This window comes from Rhinolophus ferrumequinum, chromosome X (assembly GCF_004115265.2).
Source record: "Rhinolophus ferrumequinum isolate MPI-CBG mRhiFer1 chromosome X, mRhiFer1_v1.p, whole genome shotgun sequence".
NCBI classification, from domain to species: domain Eukaryota; kingdom Metazoa; phylum Chordata; class Mammalia; order Chiroptera; family Rhinolophidae; genus Rhinolophus; species Rhinolophus ferrumequinum.
In genome coordinates, this window is record NC_046284.1 from 26,628,179 (window position 1) to 26,652,251 (window position 24,073).

General features: G+C 36.0%; 1 protein-coding gene across 8 annotated transcripts in view; it reads left to right on the top strand.

The window, feature by feature from the left end:
- The window catches only part of SMARCA1 (SWI/SNF related, matrix associated, actin dependent regulator of chromatin, subfamily a, member 1), a 178,915-nt gene that overhangs the window by 148,078 nt on the left and 6,764 nt on the right, over positions 1 to 24,073 (top strand). For all 8 annotated transcript variants that reach the window (XM_033118508.1, XM_033118524.1, XM_033118532.1 and 5 more), the window contains 3 exons: positions 479 to 611; positions 15,436 to 15,554; positions 15,670 to 15,882. In XM_033118508.1, the coding sequence (XP_032974399.1) occupies positions 479 to 611; positions 15,436 to 15,554; positions 15,670 to 15,882 (465 nt within the window). The remainder of the gene's footprint in view (positions 1 to 478; positions 612 to 15,435; positions 15,555 to 15,669; positions 15,883 to 24,073) is intronic.

Genomic DNA, 24,073 nt, shown 5'->3' on the forward strand with positions numbered 1-24,073 from the left:
CTAACCACTATGCTGTGCACCTGAAACTAACATAAAATAATATTGAATGTCAACTGTAATTGAAAAATAAAAATAATTTAAAAATACACAAAAATATGAAGTTCTGGATATCAGGACTTCAGCATTTATAGTAGCACTTTAATACTTTTGTATTTTAATGTAGGCATCTATAAAATATGGAATTAAAAACTACACAACATTTTAGCACTTGCTTGTTTTTTTTTGGTTTAAGACCTATAAATCAGTTTTTAGTACTTGGAGAGAAGTGCATTCTCTTCGTGATAGAAAAGCAGTTATTTTTATGAATAATGCTCATTCAACTTTTGATTCCGACATAAAAAAACTAGGGTTTTATAAGGAGGAACATTTTAAATCTTTTAAACTGTTTTAATGTATCATTGTATAGAAGTAAGTAGAACAATAAATAGAGTTGTTAATTTAACCTTGATTGATGATGTTTAATTTTTTTTTTTCACAGGGATTCACAAACTGGACTAAGCGAGATTTTAACCAGTTTATTAAAGCTAATGAGAAGTATGGAAGAGATGACATTGATAATGTAGCTCGAGAGGTGGAGGGCAAATCCCCTGAGGAGGTCATGGAGTATTCAGGTTTGTATATAACTTCAAACATGTTGTTTAATTGTAATCTTATTCATTTCTATAGTGTCAATTTAATTGTACCATTGTTCAGAGATATTTTATACTTTCATAAATAAAATGTAGGTGAGAGTATAAAATAGAGTTGTATTTCTACTAAAAGATCATAAGATTTATCAAACCAAAGTGACTGTTACTGTCCCTACTAGTTAGCTAATGGAGAAAAGTAAAGCTCTGATGAAACAAGAGTGGCTATTGGATGAACATTGATAAAATAAGTATCCCACTGTGGGGACAGAGTCCCAGAGAGCAGTTTCCAGGCTCTCAGCCTCACGTGGAAAGGTGCTGGCTCTGATAGTAGATGGTTATCAGCTGTAACTAGTTAGCCAGTGGCCACTGATACAAATGCCATGGCTGAGCTAGCAAGTGTGGATTGCAGCTAGCAACGGGTTGGTTGGTTGGCAGAGAAGTGGAAGGCAGATTGCAGATCGTGAGGCTCCTGCTTCCCACAAGCAAGAATGTACTGGTGTGAACCCCCCATCCATGGCTCTGTTGGTGTTCCTTTTTGGCCTCACCATATCCTGCATTCTTCTGTGGGGAGCGGGACCAGAGACCCTGCATGACACCCACTTTCCCACCTCTGGAATTTGGTCCTCTCCTGGGCAAGTCAAGTTTCAGACTTCAGGTTCAGTGGATTGAATTAGTGTCTTTCTAGGCCATGCTTGAAGGAGAGAATTCCTATCAGGCCCTTCTAGATCCTCAGACACCCTCAGGATTCCGGTCAACTCCAGGCAGGTCATGTGGATTCCATGAACTCCAGGCAAGCTGCAATAAATCTAAAACTGCTTGAATACATCTGTTGATAGATCCTAGAAACATATTCCTCTCTTACTCAGATGTGTCTTTGGCCTTTTTTTTTTTTTAATTTATCGGAGTGACAACTGTTAGTAAAATTACATAGATTTCAGCTGTACAATTCTGTATTACATCATCTATAAATCCCATTGTGTGTTCATTGTGTGATGGAAGAGTCACCTCTCCTTCCATCACCATATATTTGATCCCCCTTACCCTTATCTCCCACCCTCACCACCCTTACCCTCTGATAACCACAAAACTATTGTCTGTGTCTATGAGTTTTTGTTTCTCATTTGTTTGTCTTGTTCTTTTCTTGTTTTTGGTTTATATACCACATATCAGTGAAATCATATGGTTCTCTGCTTCTTCTGTCTGACTTATTTCGCTTAGTATCATAGTCTCAAGATCCATCCATGTTGTCACAAATGTTCCTATATCATCTTTTCTTACCGCCGAATAGTATTCCATTGTGTATATATATCACAATTTCTTTATCCATTCATCTATCGAAGGACATTTTCGTTGTTTCCATGTCTTCGCCACTGTAAACAAAGCTGCAATGAACATTGGAGCACACGTGTCTTTATGTGTAGATGTTTTCAGATTTTTTGGGTAGATACCCAGGAGAGGGATTGCTGGGTCATATGGTAATTCTATTCGTAATTTTTTGAGGAACCTCCACACTGCCTTCCATAACGGCTGCACCAGTCTGCATTCCCACCAACAGTGTATGAGGGTTCCTTTTTCTCCACAGCCTCTCCAACACTTGTTACTATTTGTCTTGTTGATGATAGCCATTCTGACTGGGATGAGGAGATACCTCATTGTGGTTTTTATTTGCATTTCTCTGATGATTAGTGATGTTGAGCATTATTTCCTATGTCTATTTGCCATTTGTATGTCCTCTTTGGAGAAATGTCTCTTCAGGTCGTCTGCCCATTTTTCAATTGGGTTGTTTGTTTTTTTGTTGTTGAGTTTCATGAGTTCCTTGTATATTTTGGATATTAGCCCCTTATCGGAGTCACTGTTTACAAAAATCTTCTCCCATTCAGTTGGTTGCCTCTTTATTTTGTCGATGGTTTCTTTTGCCGTGCAGAAGCTTTTAAGTTTCATATAGTCCCATTAGTTTATTTTAGCTTTTACTTCCATTGCCTTTGGAGTCAAATTCATAAAATGCTCTTTGAACCCAAGGTCCATAAGGTTAGTACCTATGTTTTCTTCTATGCAGTTTATTGTGTCAGGTCTTATGCTTAAGTCTGTGATCCATTTTGAATTAATTTTGGTACATGTTGACAGATAGCAGTCCAGTTTCATTCTTTTGCATGTGGCTATCCAATTTTCCCCGCACCATTTATTGAAGAGGCTGTCTTTCCTCCATTGCATGTTTTTAGCTTCTTTGTCAAAAATTATCTGTCCATATTTATGTGGTTTTATTTCTGGGTTCTCAAATGTATTCCATTGGTCTATGTGTCTTTTTTTCTGCCAATACCATGTTGTTTTGATTATTGTAGCCCTGTAGTACAAGCTAAAGTCAGGGAGTGTGATACCTCCAGTATTGTTCTTTTTTCTTCAGATTGCTTTGGCTATTCGGGGTCTTTTGTGGTTCCAAATGAATCTGATGATTTTTTTGTTCTATTTCTGTAAGAAATGCCATTGGGATTTTGATGGGGATTGCATTAAATCTGTATATTGCTTTGGGTAATATGGCTATTTTAACTATGTTGAGTCTTCCAATCCATGAGCACGGAACGTCTTTCCATTTCTTTGTGTCTTCTTCAATTTCTTTTAAAAATGTCTTATAGTTTTCAGCAGATAGGTCCTTCACATCCTTGGTTAAGTTTATTCCTAGGTATTTTATTCTTTTTGCTGCAATTACAAAAGGAATTGTTGTTTGTAATTCTTTTTCTGAGATTTCATTGTTAGTATATAGGAATGCAATGGACTTTTGTACGTTGAATTTGTAGCCAGCAACTTTACTGTATTCATTGATTGTTTCTAATAGCGTTTTGGTGGAGTCTTTAGGGTTTTCTATATATAGCATCATGTCATCTGCAAAGAGTGATAATTTAACTTCTTCATTCCCAATGTGGATGCCTTTTATTTCTTTCTCTTGCCTGATTGCTCTGGCAAGGACTTCCAACACTATGTTGAAAAGCAGACGTGATAGGGGACAGCCCTATCGTGTTCCTGAACGTAGAGCAAAGGGCTTCAGTTTCTCATCAGTAATTATGAAATTAGCTGAGGGCTTGTCATATATGGCCTTTATTATGTTAAGGTATTTTCCTTCTATACCTATTTTATTGAGTGTTTTAATCATAAATAGATGTTGTATCTTGTCAAATGCTTTTTCTAAGTCACTTGATATAATCATATGATTTTTGTCCTTTATTTTGTTTATGTGATGTATCACATTGATGGATTTGCGGATGTTGAACCATCCTTGTGCCCCGGGGATGAACCCCACTTGGTCGTGATGAATAATGTTTTTAATGCATTGTTGTATTCGATTTGCTAGAATTTTGTTTAGGATTTTTGCATCTGTATTCATCAGAGATATTGGTCTGTAGTTTTCTTTTTTTGTGTTGTCCTTACCAGGTTTTGGTATCAGGGTAATGTTGGCCTCATAAAATGAGTTAGGGAGTACTGTCTCTTCTTCAATTTTTTGGAAGAGTTTGAGCAGGATTGGTATTCGATCCTCTTTGAAGGTTTGGTAGAATTCACTAGTGAAGCCATCTGGTCCCGGACTTTTGCTTTTGAGAAGTTTTGAATGACTGATTCAGTTTCCTTACTGGTGATTGGTCTGTTTAGATTTTCCAGTTCTTCATGGTTCAGCCTTGGAAGGCTATATTTTTCTAAGAACTTGTCCATTTCTTCTAGGTTATTGAATTTGGTGGCATATAGTCCTTCATAGTATTCTTGGATGATCCTTTGTACTTCTGTGGTGTCCGGGATAACTTCCCCTTTTTCATTTCTGATTTTGTTAATTAGTGTCTTCTCTCTTTTTATCTTAGTGAGTCGAGCCAAGGGTTTGTCAATTTTGTTAATCTTTTGTAAGAACCAGCTCTTTGTCACACTAATTTTTTCTATCGTCTTTTTGTTCTCTATTTCATTTAGTTCTGCTCTGATTTTTGTCATTTCCTTTCTTCTGCTGACCTTGGGTTTCACTTGTTCTTCTTTTTCTAGTTCTTTAAGGTGTAACATGAGGTTATTTTTTTGGGATTTTTTCTTGTTTCTTGAGATAGGCCTGTAATGATACAAATTTCCCTTTTAAAACTGCTTTCGCTGCATCCCAGAAATTTTGATAGGATGTATTTTCATTGTCATTTGTTTCTATGTATCTTTTGATCTCTCCTCTAATTTATTCTTTGACCCGGTCGTTCTTTAAAAGTATGTTGTTTAATCTCCATGTATTTGTGTTTTTGCCTGGTTTCTTTTTGCAGTTGATATCAGATTTCAAAGCCTTGTGATCAGAGAATATGCTTGGTATGATTTCAGTCTTCTTAAATTTGCTGAGGCTGATTTTATGTTCCAATATATGGTCTATCATTGAGAATGTTCCATGTACACTAGAAAAGAATGGATAATCTGATGTTTTAGGATGAAGTGCTCTCTATATGTTAATTATGTCCATTTCATCTAATGTGTCATTTAGGGCTGTTATTTCGTTATTTATTTTCTGTTTGGATGATCTCTCCATAGCTGTCAGTGATGTATTTATGTCCCCTAGTATAATTGTGTTTTGGTCAATTTCTCCCTTTAGTTCTGTTAGTAGTTGCTTGGTATATTTCGGTGCTCCCTGATTGGGAGCATAAATATTGATGACTGTTATGTCTGCTTGTTATATAGTCCCCTTTACCATTATGAAATGTCCATCTTTGTCTCTTATCTTTTTCACCCTGAAGTCTGTTTCATCTGATATCGTTATGGCTACATCTGATTTTCTCTGGGTACCATTTGCTTGGAGTGTCAATTTGCACCTTTTCACTTTGAGTCTATGCTTGTCCTTGTAGCTGAAATGTGTCTCTTGGAGACAGCATATGGTTGGATTTAGTTTTTTGATCCAATTTGCTACTCTGTGCCTTTTTATTATTGAGTTCAGTCCATTTACATTTAAGGTGATTATTGATATGTGAGGATTTCCTGTCATTCTATCTCTAGTTTTCTGGTAAGGCTGTGTCTCCATTGTTTCTTTGCCTTTTTGTTGTTGTCTATTATTTCTGTACGGTGGTATTCTATCATGTTTCCCTCTGTTTGTTCTTTCATTACAGTATGTATTTCAGTTCTGGGTTTTTATTGAGTGGTTACCCTTAAGTTTAAGCAAAAGAAAGTTTGATATTTTGAGTATTCCATTTTCTTTAGCTCGGTTACTTTCTCCATTCCCATATTCCGGTTCAGGCCTTTATTCTCCCGCTTTTTATGTTTTGGTTGCCACAAATTGTCCCTGTTGATGGTGGTCGAATAGCCTCCTTTATTATTTCTTGTAGTGCAGGTCATGTATTAGAAAACTCCTTCACCTTCTGTATGTCTGGAAAGGTCTTTATTCCTCCTTCATATCTAAAGGATATCTTTGCTGGATGCATTATTCTTGGCTCATAATTTCTCTCTTTCAATGGTTTGAATATTTGGTTCCACTCCCTCATGTTTTGTGGAGTTTCTGCTGAAAAATCTGATGAGAATCTAATGGGCTTTCCTTTGTAGGTTACCGTCTTCTTTTCCCTGGCTGCCTTGAGGATTCTTTCTTTGTCGTTGAGTTTAGACAGCTTCAGTACAATGTGCCTTGTAGAAGGCCTGTTGGGATTGAGGTAATTAGGTGTTCTATTTGCTTCTTGGATTCGAGGATCCAGTTGTGTCCACAAGTTTGGGAATTTCTCATCGACAATTTGTTTGAATATATTCTCTGTTCCCTTCTTTCTTTCTTCTCCTTCTGGTATGCCCATTATTTTTATATTGCTCTTTCTAATGGAGTCAGAAAGTTCTTGTAGAGTTCTTTCATTTCTTTTAAGTCTCTAGTCTCTTTCTTCCCACATCCATGTCATTTCCAGGTTTCTGTCTTCGATGTCACTGATTCTTACCTTCATCTGGTCAACTCTACTACCTAATCTGGCTATTTCGTTCTTAATTTCTTCTATTGAGTTCTTAATGTACAGAAATTCTACTTTGTTCTTTTTTACAATTTCAATCTCTTTCATAAAATGCTCATGTTCTTTGGTTGTGTTTCTGAGTTCATTAAAGTGCCTTTCTGTGTTTTCTTGTATCTTGTTGAGTTTTTTCAGAACTGCAATCTTGAATTCTCTGTCATTTACGTCACATATTTCCATATATTTAAGTTCCTTTTCTGGAGACTTTTCACTTTCTTTCTGAGCTATCTGGTTGCCTTGGTTATTCATGGCAATTACTGATTTATTATTTCTCTTGCTAGACATCTACAGGAGTGGGTTCTGCAACAGGTTGATAGAAAGAGGTCTTTCTTTTGTTTTGCAGTAGGGTTTGGTAGAATGTTTTATTTTTTCTCCAGTTGCAGCCTTTTATTCTCTCTCACAGTGTAGTGTTATGTTTTGTCTGCACTATTCCAGTTTCTCACATAATGGGAGGATTCCCTAAAAGCTGGGCTTCTCCTCTGTGAGTAGTTCACGTGGGTCATATGTTGCCACCTATGAGGGAGGAGTTGGAGAGCTTCTGAAGTTCCAAAGCTATTTGTGCACCAGATTCAGAGCCCATGCGTTTCAGCAGTTCTGTTTACTCCTGCAGGGATCCGGTGGGGCCAGGGGCGGGGTGAGTTGTGAGAGGTGGCCTAGAGCAATGCTGGTGACTAGCACCACAGCCAGTCCTGCTTCCACAGCTTCCTCCCCTTTGCTGGAACTAGTTGGCCTGCGAATCTGTGTCTGCGGTCCACAGTTCTCAGAACAGCAAATATTCTGTTCTTTTGATCTGACACTGCTACTCTTCCAATTCTAGCACCTGGCAGGTGGGGGCAGGGCAGGCTCTGGGAGGCGCGGGAGGGGGCGGCTCATCTCAGTGCTTATGGTTTCTGTTCTCTGCTCGGCAGTGAGGGCTTAAACCACCGTTTTTCAGCCTTCTTCTCTCAGTCTGTTCTCTGAGGTCTCTGCCATGAGCGTTGGGTTCAGCCGTGTTATATGCTGTACCCTCAGTCCTGTGGGCCATAAATGGAGCCCTAGCAGTCCGAGTTCTTCCCTCTACCACAGATGCGGTAGTTCCAGGAAGCAGCGAGCTCGGAGCACTGAGCTAGTTTTGTGTCCTGCAACCGCGGGGCTCTGTCTCTGCACTTCTCCCTTCTCCCCTCCCTTTCTGCCCCCCCCCCCCCCCGCCTCCCTTGATTTGTCTACCTTTAGGTGATTTCAGTAGTGGGCCTCTTTGTCTTGCCTGTCTGCTGTGCAGGGAGTCCTTTGTGGAGTTATAGTTGTTCAATTAGTTGTAAATTCCAGGGGAGATTTACAGTGCCTCTCCTCAGGCTGCTGTTTTGATCTGTGTCTTTGGTGTTGATCAGAACTAGATTAGCTGTTAAAGCATATGGAGTTAGTATGTGTCATAGCATATCCAACATGGAACAGGAAGTTTCTAACTTTCTGATAGGTTGAGCTCTCAAATTTAATCTAAATGTCAGCTGTTTTTAATCTAGCACAATTTTTGTCATGGAAACAATGTTGCAAAGTAGGTTTAGGTGTGTATGCTAGCTCCTTAAAGCCTATTCATCTTAGCAAATCAAATTCTGTGTTTTTTTGCAATGAAACATAGTAGGGAGGAAACATTACAATACTAATAAATGTACCAAAGATTAATGTAGTCTAGGAACAGCTCTTAAATTATCTATAGTGCTAGTGCTTGAAGAAATCCAGGTTTAGAGAATACATTTTTTTTATTATTTTGGAAATATGAAGGAGTCTTCTGGTGATTACCAGGGACTTTAGAGGTTGATTGTGTTTTTTATGTTGTATAATATAAATCAGGTTGATGAACTTCCTTTTCCTTGATACCAACATAACATTACTATTACTCTTAAACTTTATCATGTAAGTTGAGGGCTTTTGGAGGCTTAGCAAAGGGAAAAATAGACGAGAAAAAAATTTTAGCAGCAAGATTTGAAAAGAGTGTAAAAGGGTATGTGCAAAGAGATTTTCTGAAATAGAATTTTATTCAATGTAGCATCCATGTGTATGAAGTTTCAAGAAAACAAGTGATTCTAAAAGATACCATGTTAGCTGTTCCCTCAAATTTGAGACCAGGCCTGGTGGAATAAGTAGCTTAGGACAGCTTAATTGGGGCTCTGTCCGAGGGTGGGGAGATTGGAGTGGGTTTATGTAATTGGTTGCAATAAAAGAAGAAATGTGTGCAGTTGGCTTTTCATGAATATCTTTTACATAGCAGGTATTTAAATTGTGCTGAATGAATAAGTGAGAGAAGAAATAATGAACACAGGTGCTTATAAAAATCAGAGTGCTAAAATTCCTTTCTCCATAAGCTCTACAAATGAAAAATTTGAGAATGCAAAGTATATCATTAAGAGGCCTTTCACTGAAGTCATAACATGTGACATATTAATGCAGCCAAATTATTTAGCTCATTTATAAAATTTGGGTGACTTGGTGTTTTGTTTTTTTCTTTTTAGAAAAGGGCTATTACAAGTAAGTTTAAAAAACAAGCTATAGGTTATTGGGCATATTTTAAGATCAGTGAGTGGTTCCAAAAGTGAAGCAACAGTTTCAGTGGAAATTGCTGCTTCACAGAAAGTTTAATATAAAGTTTAATAATTTGTTGATAATGGTTTTTTTTGTTTTTGCTTGCTAGGAAGCTATGTTCTCTAAGTTTATATGGCTACCCTCTCTCCTTTCCACTTTATTGTTCGGCCCCTTCTATATCATGTTTGAATAAAAACATACCTTAAATTAGTGTCTGTAGTATCTTTTGAAATCCCAGTCATTTGGGACAGATAATTAAAAATGCCATAGTATTTCTTGAAAGGAAACTCACTAACCTAAACCTTCTTGTTGAGGTCTTACTTTTATTTTTTATTTTTATTTATTTATTTTTTTTTGATTGAAAATGCTTGTCTCTTTTTTAAATTATTTTTTTAATTTATTGGGGTGACAATTGTTAGTAAAATTACATAGATTTCAGGTGTACAATTCTGTATCACATCATCTATAAATTACATTATGTGTTCACCACCCAGAGTCAGTTCTCCTTCCATCACCATATATTTGATCCCCCTTACCCTCATCTCCCACCCCCCAACCCCCTTACCCTCTGGTAACCACTAAATTACGTTCCCCAGATTAATTTTCAAACCCCGTGGCCATCTTGTGGTTACTGATTGTTTTCTAATCCCCTCACGTTCCCCCTTACCTCCACCCCCCCCCGCCCATCTAGCAACCCTCAGTTTTTCCTCTTTGTCTCCAAAACTGTTCCTGATTAGTTCATTCACTTATTCTTTTCTTTAGCTTCCGCATATAAGTGAGATCATATGGTACTTATCTTTCTCTGTCTGACTTATTTCACTTAACATAATGTTCTCTAGGTCCATCCATGTTGTTGCAAATGGTAAGATTTCTTTCTTCTTTATGGCTGCGTAATACTCCATTGTATAAATGTACCACAGTTTCTTAATCCAGTCATCTACCGATGGGCATTTCGGTTGTTTCCATGTCTTAGCTATTGTGTATAGTGCTGCAATAAACATAGGAGTGCATAAAGATTTTTGAATCGGAGTTTTGGATTTCTCCGGATAGATACCTAAGAGTGGAATTACAGGATCATAGGGTAGTTCCATTTTCAGATTTTTGAGATACCTCCATACTGTTTTCCATAGTGGCTGCACCAATCTGCAATCCCACCAACAGTGCAGAAGCGTTCCCTTTTCTCCACATCCGTGCCAGCACTTGTTGTTTGTTGATTTATTGATGATAGCCATTTTGACTGGGGTGAGGTGGTATCTCATTGTGGTTTTTATTTGCATTTCTCTGATGGTTAGTGAGGTTGAGCATTTCTTCATATATCTTTTTGCCATCTGTATGTCCTTTTTAGAAAAATGTCTCTTCAAGTCCTCTGCCCATTTTTCAATTGGGTCGTTTGTTTTTTTGAAGTTGAGTTGAGTGAGTTTTTTATAGATTTGTGATATTAATCCCTTATAGGATATATCATTGGCAAATATCTTTTCCCATTCAGTAGGATTCCTTTTTGTTTTATTGATGGTTTCCTTTGCTGTGAAAAAACTTTTTAGTTTCATATAACCCCACATAATTATTTTTTCTCTTACTTCCCTCATGCGAGGGGATATATCAGTAAAAATCTTACTCCGAGTAATGTCTGTAAAGTTTCTTCCTATATTTTTTTTCTAGGTATTTTATGGTTTCAGATCTTACATTTAAGTCTTTAAGCCATTTTGAATTTATTGTTGTATATGGTGTAAGGAGGTGGTCCAGCTTCATTTTTTTGCATGTGTCTGTCCAGGTTTCCCAGCACCATTTATTGAATAGACTGTCTTTACCCCATCGTACATTCTTGCTTCCATTGTCGTAGATGAAATGGCCATATAGGCATGGATTTATTTCTGGACTCTGTATTCTGTTCCATTGATCTATGTGTCTGTTTTTATGCCAGTACCATGCTGTTTTGATTACTGTAGCCTTGTAGTGTAATTTGAAGTCAGGTATTGTTATACCTCCCACTATGTTCTTATTTCTCAAGATTGCCTTTGCTATTCGGGGTCTTTTATGGTCCCATATAAATTTTAGGATTATATGTTTTATTTCTGTGAAAAACGTCGTTGGTAGTTTGATAGGAATTGCGTTGAATATGTATATTGCCTTAGGCAGTATGGACATTTTAACTATATTAATTCTTCCTATCCATGAACATGATATGTGTTTCCATCTATTTTTATCTTCTTTCATTCCTTTCTTCAGTGTCTTATAATTTTCTGAGTACAGATCTTTTACTTCTTTGGTTAAATTTATTCCCAGGTATTTTATAGTCTTTGGAGCAATTGTAAATTGGAATGGTTTTTTTAATTTCTCCTTCTGATGTTTTATTATTGGTATATACAAATGCACCTGATTTCTGAATATTAATTTTGTATCCTGCTACTTTACTAAATTCATCTATCAGCTCTAATAGCTTCTTGGTGGAGTCTTTAGGGTTCTCTATATATAGTATATTATCTGCATATAATGATAATTTTATTACTTCCTCCTTACCAATTTGGATGCCTTTTATTTCTTTTTCTTGTCTGATTGCTGGCTAGAACTTCCAGCACTATGTTGAATAGAAGCGGAGATAGTGGTCAACCTTGCCTTGTTCCTGATCTTGGGGGGAATGGTTTTAGCTTTTCCCCATTGAGTATGATGTTAGCTGTGGGTTTGTCGTATATGGCCTTTATTATGTTGAGATATGATCCCTCTATTCCCACTTTCTTAAGGGTTTTTATCATAAATGGCTGTTGGATTTCATCAAATGCTTTTTCTTCATCGATTTATATGATCATGTGATTTTTATTTTTCATTTTGTTAATGTGGTGTATCACATTAATTGCTTTGCGGATGTTGAACCACCCTTGCATACCAGGGATGAATCCCACGTGATCATGGTGTATGATCTTTTTAATGTATTGCTGAATTCTGTTCTCTAATATTTTGTTTAGGATTTTTGCATCTATGTTCATTAGAGATATCGGCCTGTTGTTTTCTTTCTTTGTGGTGTCTTTGTCTGATTTTGGGATCAGGGTGATAGTGGCTTCGTAAAAAGTGTTTGGGAGTCTTCCCTCCTTCTGGATTTTTTGGAAGAGCTTGAGGAGAATAGGTGATAATTCTTTTTTGAACGTTTTGTAAAATTCACGTGTAAAGCCATCTGGTTCAGGGCTTTTGTTTGTTGGGAGATTGTTGATTACTGATTCAATTTCCGTGGTGGTAATCAGTCTATTCAGGTTTTCTGTTTCTTCTTGAGTTAGCCTTGGAAGGTTGTATGCCTCTAGAAAATTGTCCATTTCTTCCAGATTGTCAAATTTGTTGGCATATAGTTGCTCATAGTAACTTCTTAAAACTTTTTGTATTTTGCGGTGTCTGTTGTCACTTCTCCTCTTTCATTTCTGATTTTATTAATTTGGGTCCTCTCTCTCTCTTTTTTAATGAGTCTGGCTAAAGGTTTGTGAATTTTGTGTATCTTCTCTAAGAACCAACTCTTCGATTCATTGATCTTTTGTACTGTTTTTCTGGTTTCTATTTCATTTATTTCTGCTCTGATCTTTATTATCTCCTTCCTTGTGCTCCATTTGGGCTTATATTGCTGTTTTTTTTCCAAATCCCTTAAGTGTGAAGATAAATCGTTGATTAGTGATGTTTCTTGTTTCTTTAGGTAGGCCTGCAAAGCTATGAATTTCCCTCTTAGGACTGCTTTCGCGGCATCCCATAGATTTTGGGTCGTCGTGTTTTCATTTTCGTTTGTCTCGAGATATCTTTTGATTTCTTCCTTGATCTCCTGCTTGACCCATTCAGTATTTAGTAATAAGTTATTCAGCCTCCGTGAATTGGTGTATCTTCCAGTTTTTTTCCTGTAGTTCATTTCTAATTTCATAGCATTGTGATCAGAGAAGACAATTGATATGATTTTAATTTTCTTAAATTTATCAAGGCTTTTTTTGTGGCCTAACATATGGTCTATCTTGGAAAATGTTCCATGTGCGCTTGAGAAAAACGTGTATTTTGCAGCATTGGGGTGAAATGTTCTGAAAATATCGATTAGATCCAAGTGTTCCAATGTATCATTTAAGGCTGTTGTTTCCATATTGATTTTCTGTCTGGAAGACCTGTCCCCTGTTGTCAGAGGTGTGTTGAAGTCCCCTACTATGATAGTGTTACTGTTGATCTCTGTCTTTATGTCAGTCAGTACCTGTTTTATATATTTAGGTGCTCCTATGTTGGGTGCATAGATGTTTACTAGGGTTATGTCCTCTTGTCGGATCGATCTTTTTATTATTGTATAGTGCCCATCTTTATCTTTTAATATGTTCTTCATTTTAAAGTCTATTTTGTCAGATATAAGTATTGCAACTCCAGCTTTTTACTCATTTCCATTTGCATGAAATATCTTACTCCAAACCTTCACTTTCAGCCTGTGTGTGTCTTTTGTTCTGAGGTGAGTCTTTTGTATACAGCATATACAAGGGTCTTGCTTTGTTATCCAGTCAGCCACCCTATGTCTCTTGATTGGAGCATTTAATCCATTTACATTTAAAGTGATTATTGATAGGTACATAGTTTTGCCATTTTAAAATTTGTAGTTAGGTTGTTTTGATCTTTCTTCTATTTACAGAAGTCCTTTTAGTATTTCTTGCAATGCTGGCTTGGTGGTAATAAATTCCTTTAGCTTATTTTTTTCTGGAAAGCTCTTTATCTCTCCATCAACTTTAAATGACAACCTTGCTGGATAAAGCAATCTAGGTTGTAGGCCTTTGTTTTCCATCACTTTGAGTATCTCCTGCCACTCCCTCCTGGCCTTCAATGTTTCTGTAGAAAAATCATTTGATAGTCTTATGGGAGGGAGTTCCCTTGTATGTAACCCTCTGTCTTTCTCTTGCTGCTTTTAGGATTCTCTCTTTGTCTTTAAGCTTTGCCATTTTCACTATAATGTGTCTTGGTGTGGACCTGTTTGGGTTTATCCTGGTTGGAACTCTCTGCACTTCCTGGACTTGTATGTTGGTTTCCTTCATCAGTTTGGGGAAGTTTTCAGACATTATTACTTGAAATATGTTCTCAATCCCTTGCTTGCTCTCTTCACCTTCTGGTATTCCTATGATGCACATATTGTTGCGCTTGATGTTATCCCAGAGGTCTCTTAAGCCATCCTCATTGCTTTTTATTCTTTTTTCTTTCTGTTGTTCCGTTTGGGTGATCTCTGCTACCTTGTCTTCTAAGTCGCTGATTCGATCCTCTGTTTCATCTAACCTGCTGGTAATTCCTTCAAGTGAGTTCTTAATTTCGGTAATTGTGTTCTGTAGTTCTAACTGGTTGTTCGTTATGATTTCTACATCCTTCTTTATGTCTTCTCTAAGCTCCTTAACATTCTTATCACTAGTGTTCTGAACTCTGTCTCTGAAAGGTTGGTTACCTCTGCCTCATTTGGTTCCAGTTGTGGAGGTTTCTTCTGTTCTTTTATTTGGGACGTGTATCTTTGTTTCCCCATTCTGGGTGACTCTCTGTGTTTGCTTTGATGTATTAGGTAGATCCCCTAGAGTTCTTAGTTCTTGCTAGGTTATCTTATGTAGTATGTGTCCTTTATATTTGACTTGTACTACGTCGTTCTTCTCCTCTGCGTGTGCTCCAAAGGTGACTCTTGTGTTGTGTATATTGTCCTGTTCAAGAAGATCTTTAATTGCATTTTGCTTGTGAGTAGGTGGGGTTAACTCCTAGGCTGACTCGTTGTGAGATTTGGCTCTGCCCACCGCAGGGCTTTCTGCTGCGTGAGGGTTGACCACTGAAATGTGGTTTGGCCTCTATGGGCTCTAGTGCTTGCAGAGAATTCCCTCTGGGTGTATGACTTGTAGGTCAAACCCAGTAGTACTCTGGTTTGTTCTGGAGTTGGCCTCTGGATATGTGGAATCTTGTGCCTCTTATGCTGGGCCCTCTTGGTCTGTGTGCTCTCCGTTCAGCCCTGGGATCCCGTGCGTGCCGGAACTTCGGGTGCCACCGTGGTTTTCGCCGCCGCCGCCGGCCAGGACCCCGCCGCGGGCCCCCACGTTTTTACTCCGCTCCCTTCCTTCCTTCCCCTGCTCGCCCAATTCTGAGATCTTACTTTTAAATGAAAAGTTAGGGGTATTAAATAATTGAACATATTACATACAGATGAATCTGAATCTTAATTTTAAACAGTATAATTTTACTATATCCTTTCCTGTTAATTCTGTATTCTGTAGTTCCTTGGACTAATTTGCTTAGGGTGATCGTGTTTTAAAGTAATAACTGTTTTTCAGCTGTATTTTGGGAACGTTGCAATGAGTTACAGGACATTGAGAAAATTATGGCCCAAATTGAACGTGGAGAAGCAAGAATTCAACGGAAGATCAGTATCAAGAAAGCCCTGGATGCCAAAGTACTGTATTTCATAATTGTCAAAATATTATTAGATTGTTTTAATCAATATGGTGATTAGCTTTGACTTATTACTGAACATTTAGTTAAAAGTGCTATTTTGTTTAAATCTATAGATTGCAAGATACAAGGCTCCATTTCATCAGTTACGTATTCAGTATGGAACCAGCAAAGGAAAGAACTATACTGAGGAAGAAGATAGATTCTTGATCTGTATGTTACACAAAATGGGCTTTGATAGAGAAAATGTATATGAAGAATTAAGACAGTGTGTACGGAATGCTCCTCAGTTTAGATTTGACTGGTTTATCAAATCTAGAACTGCCATGGTATGTATTCATTATTTCTTCCAACTTTTTATTTTGAAGTTTTCACATATTATGTATTATTCACTTAGACTGTAATTGTTAACATTTTGCCACATTGGCTTTCTTCTCCCCACCCACATATGTATATACTTAAACATACATACATATAATCTATAGATACATGTAGAGTCTATATGTAGTATTCAGAAATACAGAAACACATCTACATTCAGAAATACGTATCTATATTTTATATTCACAAATATACATATCTATACTTCTGAATCATTTGAAAGTAAGTTTCATACATCATTTGTGTTCACCTGTAAATACCTCAGCATTCATCTCCTAAAAATAAAGACATTTTCCCACAGAACCACAATATCATTATCCTCCCCAAAAATGTTAACATTGATTCAGTAATGTCATCCGGTATGCAGTCAATGTACAAAATTTCCAACTGTCCCAAAAGTGCCTTTCATAGCTGTTTTTTAAACGTGATGGTCCAGTCAAGGTTCACACATTACATTTGGCTGTTGAGTCTCTTTAGTCTTTCAAACAACTTTTTTTTCCGTAACAATGACTCATTGCCTTTTAGAATGTTCCACATCTCATTGTTTGCTCATTGTTAGATTTAGGTTAAGCTTTTTAGGCAAGAATGCAACATAAGTGATGTGTATTTCTTACTGCCTCACATCAGCGGCACATGATGTCAGGTTGTCACACTTTTGGTTATGCCAAGTTTGATAACTTGGTTAATATGGTGACTAGAAGTGTCCGCTTTAAAGGTATATTTTCCTCTTTGTAATTAGGCAGGTGATACTTAAGACTGAAAAACTTAAGGGTTTGTTTTTAATGAGAAGTTGCGTCTTTATAAGAATATTGTGAGACAGAGAATAATTAAGTAGAAGAGATAGTTTTATTTTAGCAGTATGTAATTTACTGTTACTTTCTTTTCCTTTTGAGATTTTTTTTGTTCCTGTTAAATTCTAGTGCTGCTTAGCAGTGTTATGATGATATTGAAATAAATGCAACATGCTTTTAATGTTGACATCCATCTTTTGTTAGCAAAGGTAGTTAAAACAAAAATAGATTTATACAGCCTAAAAATTAAAAGTAACTATAAACTAACAATCCAAACATTGGACTTTTTTCTTAAGTAGTTGCTATCTATCATGAATGTTTTCTTGGCCAAAAGTTCATAGAGGTGCAAAGCAATGTTTAATTTTTTGTTTGACTCGTTTTTATATTTTCAGTTCAAGTTGAATTAGAAAGAAAAGAAAAATCTAAGTTGCTATATTGAAGATGCTAATTTTGGCGGATGCTTTGTAAGATCAGATACTCCTTAAAACTTTAACACAAATTTAGAGTTTTGTTACTAGAATGTGTCTATCAAGTTTATGGAATACATAATGCTGGGAGAGCTAGCACATTCTTTGGATCAAGCCAGGATCCAGAAGGAACTAGAGAAACTGGAATGATGGATCAGTTGAATCTCACAGCATGACATTTTTTTTTTAAATTAAAGTTTATTGGGTGACAATTGTTAGTAAAGTTATATAAATTTCAGGTGTACAATTCTGTAGTACATTATCTATATTTCACACTGTGTGTTCACCACCCAGAGTTAGTTTTCTTTCCATCACCATATATTAGACCCCGTTTACCCTCTTCTAGAGCCTCCCTCCCCCCTTACCCTTTGGTAACCCCTAAATATTGTCTGTGTCTATGAGATTTTGTTCCTTCATTTGTTTGTCTTGTTCTTTTGTTGTTTTCAGTTTTATATACCACATATCAATGAAATCATACGGTTCTCTACTTTTTCTATCTGATTTATTTCGCTTAGCATTATAATCTCAAGATCCATCCATGTTGTCACAAATGGTACTATTTCATCTTTTCTTATGGCAGAATAGTATACCATTGTGTATATATACCACGTTTATCCATTCATCTATTGAAGGACACTTTGGTTGTTTCCCTGTCTTGGTCACTGTAAATAAAGCTGCAATGAACATTACAGCACACATGTCTTTATGGATAAACGTTTTCAGATTTTTTGGGTAGATACCCAGGAGAGGAGGGATTGCTGGATTATATGGTAATTCTATTCTTAATTTTTTGAGGAACCTCCACACTGCCTTCCATAGCTACAGCACAACATTTAATAGAAATAAATTTAAAGTGCTGTACATGTTCAAAAGAATATTAAGAAGTGCATGTGTTAATAAGATGCAGTAGAAATATGAGAGAAAAGAATAAAAAAAGATAAGAATTAAGCTGTAGCATGAAAGACTGACACTGGATGTAGGGAAGAATTGTTTGACACGGTTCTTTGGAGCATTAACATAGATTATTGAAAAACAATGTAGAATAGCTTTTCTATTAGATTTGAAAATGAGATTCTGTTTTGACTCTGAAGGCTTTGGGAGAGAGCTGCTTGGCCTTTTAAGGTGCCTTCTAGCTCAGTGCATCTGTGACCATGTTTAGCAGAGAACTCCTTTCAAAAGCCATGCATTTTTTAAATTGAGTTATAACTGACATAGAACATTAGTTTCAGGTGTACAGCACAATAATGATTTGGTATTTGTATACTCTGTGAAATGATCACCACAATAAGTCTAATTACCATCTGTCACCATATAGAGTTACAAAATAAATTTTTTTCTTGTAGTGAGAAATTTTAGGATTTACTCTTGTCAACTTTCAGGTATGCGCTACAATATTATTGACTCTAGTCATCATGCTGTACATTACATCCCCATTACTTACTTATTTTATAATTGGAAGTTTGTACCTCTTGCATTTAAAATTTTTAGCCATTTGGAGTTTTATGCATGTAATGATCTTATTTAGAGCAGCATCAACAACTTGTAAAAGATAAATGACTACCTGCATTTTTTTGTGAATCCTGTTTTAGATTACACATGCCCTTTTATCTGATAGAATGTTTGCTGAATTTTGAATATTATTTCAGTGATATTTTACTAATTTTTTAAAAGCTTGAGAGTTTAATACTGTTTTTAGTTTCTCAAGTCATTAAACAAAAGCAGTGCATTGAAACATTCAAAAGTACAAGGAAAATCTTTTATTTGTAATATCAACATGACTGTTGAACTACATAACCTATCATTTTCCAAGAAAAAAACACACAAGTATATTATTAACAACCACTAGATGTCTCTGGACTCCTTTGTAAAGAATCTTTGTTTTCCTGTCTTCTTTCTACAAAGCATTTACTTCTTTCTTTACCAAGAGATTTAAATCTTTAAATCTCTAATGTGTATTTTCCAAAGAGCAGATATTAACTATGTAGGTGATTGCAAAATGAATCATTCATTTTGTCTTTTGAAAATGAAGACATCTGTGTTCTAATTACCTTCTAGAAGGTGGGATTTCTAAAGAATCTTTAAAAATTTATAATAGTTTATTTCAGATTTAAAATTTTAATCTAAAGTTTTTTGTTTGTTAACTTTTCTGTCATGAGGTTTTTATTTTCCTCCCCGTTAGTGGATAATTTTAAATGAATAGAATATTAGTATTCCTAGATATCTCTTTGCCCCCTCATTTTATATGATTGTTCTTGTATAGTGAATCACATTCACAATCTAGGAAGAGAAATTTCCCTCTTGAAAAAGGCAGTTATGATTTCCAAAATTAAAATGTGTTTCACTGAAAAATCACATCTTAGAAATACAGAGGATGTAATTCAATTCAGTATTTGAGTGTTACTGTGTTCCAATTAAATCTTATTAATGTTTAAACTTAGTTTACTAAAGAAGCTATCTTTAAAAACATAATCTTGCTTAAAAATGATGCTCTTCTTTCCCAGAGACAACGATAAACAGTGTGAAATATTTAGAAAAAAAATAGAAACCTTGGTAATTATATTTTATTCTGAGACCTGAAAGTACTGAATTCATGGCTCCTGATTTAAATAACAGTCTTAAAGTGCTTAAAGGCATGAACCTCTACTTCTAAATATGCCTTACTTTGAAAGCCTGCAGCTAAAGGTTGAAGATTTCTTTGAGGCTCTTCACCATTTAAAAATTCTTGCTGTGCGAAAGAAAAAAAAAATGAGTCTTAGTTCCATTTCTTTATGCTAAAAAGATTGTGATTTCTTTCTATTGAGAACTTGTGTGGTCTTTAAGTATGTAATCAGTCTCTATTGAACTACATAAACAAGTAGGAAGGATATGATCAATTTAGATTTTTAAGCTCAGAGCATAGGAATAGTTCTATTTTCCTCCTAAGGAAAATATCTAAAAATGGGGTCTTAGTCTTAGGACATTCAAAAACTATTAGAATGAAAAGGACTTTTACCAAATGACTATAAGATGAAAGGATAATATTTTGTATTTATGTAGTACCTTTTATGTAATGCTTGCCAGTTGCCAATCCCTTTACCAATATTAGCTCATTTTCTTACCATTCATTTTAGGGAATGGATGTCAGGGTACTATCTCCATTCATTTAGTGATATACTGATGTGACTGGGAGATTTGAGAATCTGAGAGGTCCAGAAGACCTAGCATATTAGTCAGTTTACTGGAAAGGACATGTGGAAAGTACCCAAAGCTTAATCAGTACTTCTTTGAATCTTTAAGTACTTTGGTCCTTTTAAGTATTTAAAGGAGAAAAGGCAGAATTTTACTCCCTGAGATAAAGAACATTTCTTGATATAACCATTTATTGCAGGGTTGCTTTCTGTAAGGCTTGTGGTGAGATAATGAGGCTAGTCAGGCGGATTGAGAAAAGTGAGTGCTTTATTCTGCGCTCCGGGCGAGGTTCACCGGTCCGCAGACAGGGAGCCAGCGAAGTCCCGTCCAGGGTAGAGGGAGGGAGGGATATATGCGATTTTTGGGGTGGGGGTTGGCTGAGTGAGGTGGCAGATGAGCAGGCCCCCCTAGCGCAGATCAGGCGCCAGCGGCTGTCCGGAGTTGCTTATCGCACCAGCGGTCTGCTGCTTTTTCTGGGAAACTCCAGGGGCTTCAGTCTGTCATGCAGGGGAGGTCTGACTTGGCAGAGGGGTATTTTTGGCTCCTGGCCGCTTTGACCATGCCCATAGCTGACCTAACACTTTGACTATTAATTTTGGTAAAAAATTAAATTCTTTTTTTCCTCCTTTTTTTTTTTTAAATTTATTGGGGTGACAATTGTTAGTGAAATTACATAGATTTCAGGTGTACAATTCATAAAAAATAAATTCTTACCTTTTAACTTCTGGGGAGCTTTTTTCTTTCTTTTCCTAGCCTGCTCAAGAAGCTGTGTGCACATTGCCTGTGGCCATGTACCTTGGAGTTGAACCAAAGTATTAGTAATTAGTTATTACCCTGCCTTTTAAAAAATGCATTTTTTTCTGATAGCATCTCAGAGAGAGATCACATAATGTTGTATACAATGTAATAAAAAAATTCGTGTTATTGCTTGTTTTCAAATCAATTTTATTATTAATGAAAAAATTAAGAAAATGAAATTCCTCTTTAGAATTATAGGAGAAAAACACTTTTTTAGAAAATATCACTATTTTTTATTTCCCTTTTTATAGGTTTATCAGTAATAATAAATGTGAGTTAGGTTATTCATCACAGTCAGAAGAATTTTCTTTATAGCTATTTTAGAAAAATGAAAGTCAAATTCAAAAATTTCCAACTTATTCTATAGTCAGAGTAACACTTTTGTTTGTTGCTTATGCAGCACGGTCGAGAAAATATCATAAAGAAGGGCACTCATAAATTTTTTTTATATGTCAGTACTTAATTATATGATAACTAACTAACCTTGGTATTTTAGAGCATTATGTTGTTAATGAATTGTGAGAAATATGAATTAAAATATTAATGGTAAACTGTAAAATGTGTTGATTAGTTCTTATTTATGGAATTATTAAAATATTAAGAACCCAGTATGTTTATACTCATAGCACTTAAAAGACAAAAATGTCTCTTTTCAGCCTTAATTTTGAAAAGGTCCTGTATAGACATATGCACAGAGGAGATAGTGTTTAACTCTGCTTTGAGGGGTAGATCAGAGGAATGGCTTCACAGAACAGGTTCTTCTTGGAACAAAGTCTTAAACTACGAGTTGGCCATGGGACTACATTCCAGGTTGTGGAAACAGTATGTGCAAAGGTATAAACAAGCACAGCGTATTGAGAAACTACAAGTAAGTTGGTATGATAGGGTGTGAGTAGGGAAGTACTGGGCGATGAGGAAATAGCTGGCAGCCAAATTATAAAGGGTAATAGAGCTGCTTTATTGAAGTCTTTGGTCATTAGTCTATAGGAAGTAGGGAGTCGTTGACAGATTTTAACAGTTCATTGTCATGATCAGATTTACATTTTAGAAATACTGCTTTGTGGAAGTCTACCTCAACTACCCAACTATAGGCTCATAGTCCCCAAATTTCTATCTCTGTCTTTTTTCAGTTCATCTTTTTTTTTTTCCTTTCTTCCCTTGGCTAATGTATTACTTATCTACCTCAGAGGCATTTTTTTACTACTGCTCTCTTAACCTTCAAGTGCAATTGGTTTTATCTAAAGGGACCAGCACAGCAGCTTGCACGAAGTAGGTATTCAGTGACTACATGAGTATGGCATTTTTGTACTTCAGTTTGCTTCTATCTCATAGACTCCTATTGTTGGACTAGATTTGGATAGAATGTGAAGAAATGCAGCAATGGGTTTTGAGTACTTTTCTGTCTTTTCATATACCTTTTTCCAATGCTACACTTTATTTGGCTCTCACCCCTGTAGGTTTTATTTATTAATAAGTTTGAATAGCCAGTTGTAAATATGTGTTTTATTAGTGACTGTAGTGTTTTAAGACTGAACTGTCCTAACCTGAAATACAATAAATGCAGCAATATGAGCCTGTTTTAGGTATTTATACTTATGTGTTACCTTGTGAGAAGGTGACATTACATTTTATGAATCATGATATTTAAGCAGCAGCTGTTAAGTAAAAGCATCATAACATTTGATACCTTTTAAAGAAATGTTTGGCAGTAAGAAAAGATGAAATAGGACCATTTGTGACAACATGGATGTATCTTGAGATTACAATGCTAAGTGAAATAAGTCAGACTGAAAAAAACAGAGAACCATATGATTTCACTGATATATGGTATATAAACCAAAAACAACAAAAAAACAAGACAAACAAATGAGAAACAAAAACTCATGGACACAGACAATAGTTTAGTGGTTATCAGAGGGTAAGGGGAGAGGGGTGTGGTAGATGAGGGTAAAGGGGATCAAATATATGGTGATGGAAGGAGAACTGACTCTGGGTGGTGAACACACAATGTGATTTATAGATGATATAATACAGAATTGTGCACCTGAAATCTATGTAACTTTACTAACAATTGTCACCCAATAAACTTTAATTTAAAAAAAAGAAATGTGAGGTATATTTATTAAAATATTAATTCCCGTTTAACTGCCAGTGTTCTTGGGCCGTGAGATTCAAGTATAGAATGCCATTGCTTTTTGTCAGTATGATAGAGGTTCCAAGATTGCAAAGAACCTGGGAAATATACCACACAATGTATAGGTGAAGATATTGATTCTCGAAGTAAAGTACAGGGAGTTTATAATAAAGAGCAAAGGCAAAAAAAAAATACCCATTTTGTTTAAGAACTGTAGAAGAAATTTCTGACTTTATAGAACTATAAATTTAAAGATGCAAATGTGTAGTGCAGTTTATTTTTTTGCGCTTGCTCATTTACCTATTTTTGACTTTCAGCCATAATGAGCATGGATCTTCTGTCATTCAGACTTTGGTAGGTAGGTTTAGTGTCTAGGATTTTAGTACATGGAAAATGTGATGTGGAGCCTCTTTAATCTCTTCCAACAAGTCTACTGATACTTTCTGTGACTTTTGAATTGATACTTTGAAGCTGAGTATTGGGACAAAGGGATATTTGAACTTGGTGCCCAGCATGATTGATGTTTACCACACACTAAAGGGCAACTCTGCTCACTGAAAACATTCCATCATCTATTACATAAAGGTAGAGATACTTGTCGGTATTCAAAAGTTGAAACTCAGGTGACTTTGCAGTGAATATAATCATAAACCATTAAAAGGGTATAGAAAAACCAAAGCAGTAAAATTTGTTTAAAGTAAATCTAAAGTCTATAGTTTAAAATGGGTTGGCAAACTGGTTCACCACCTGTTTTTGTATGGCCTGTAAGCTGAAAATGAGT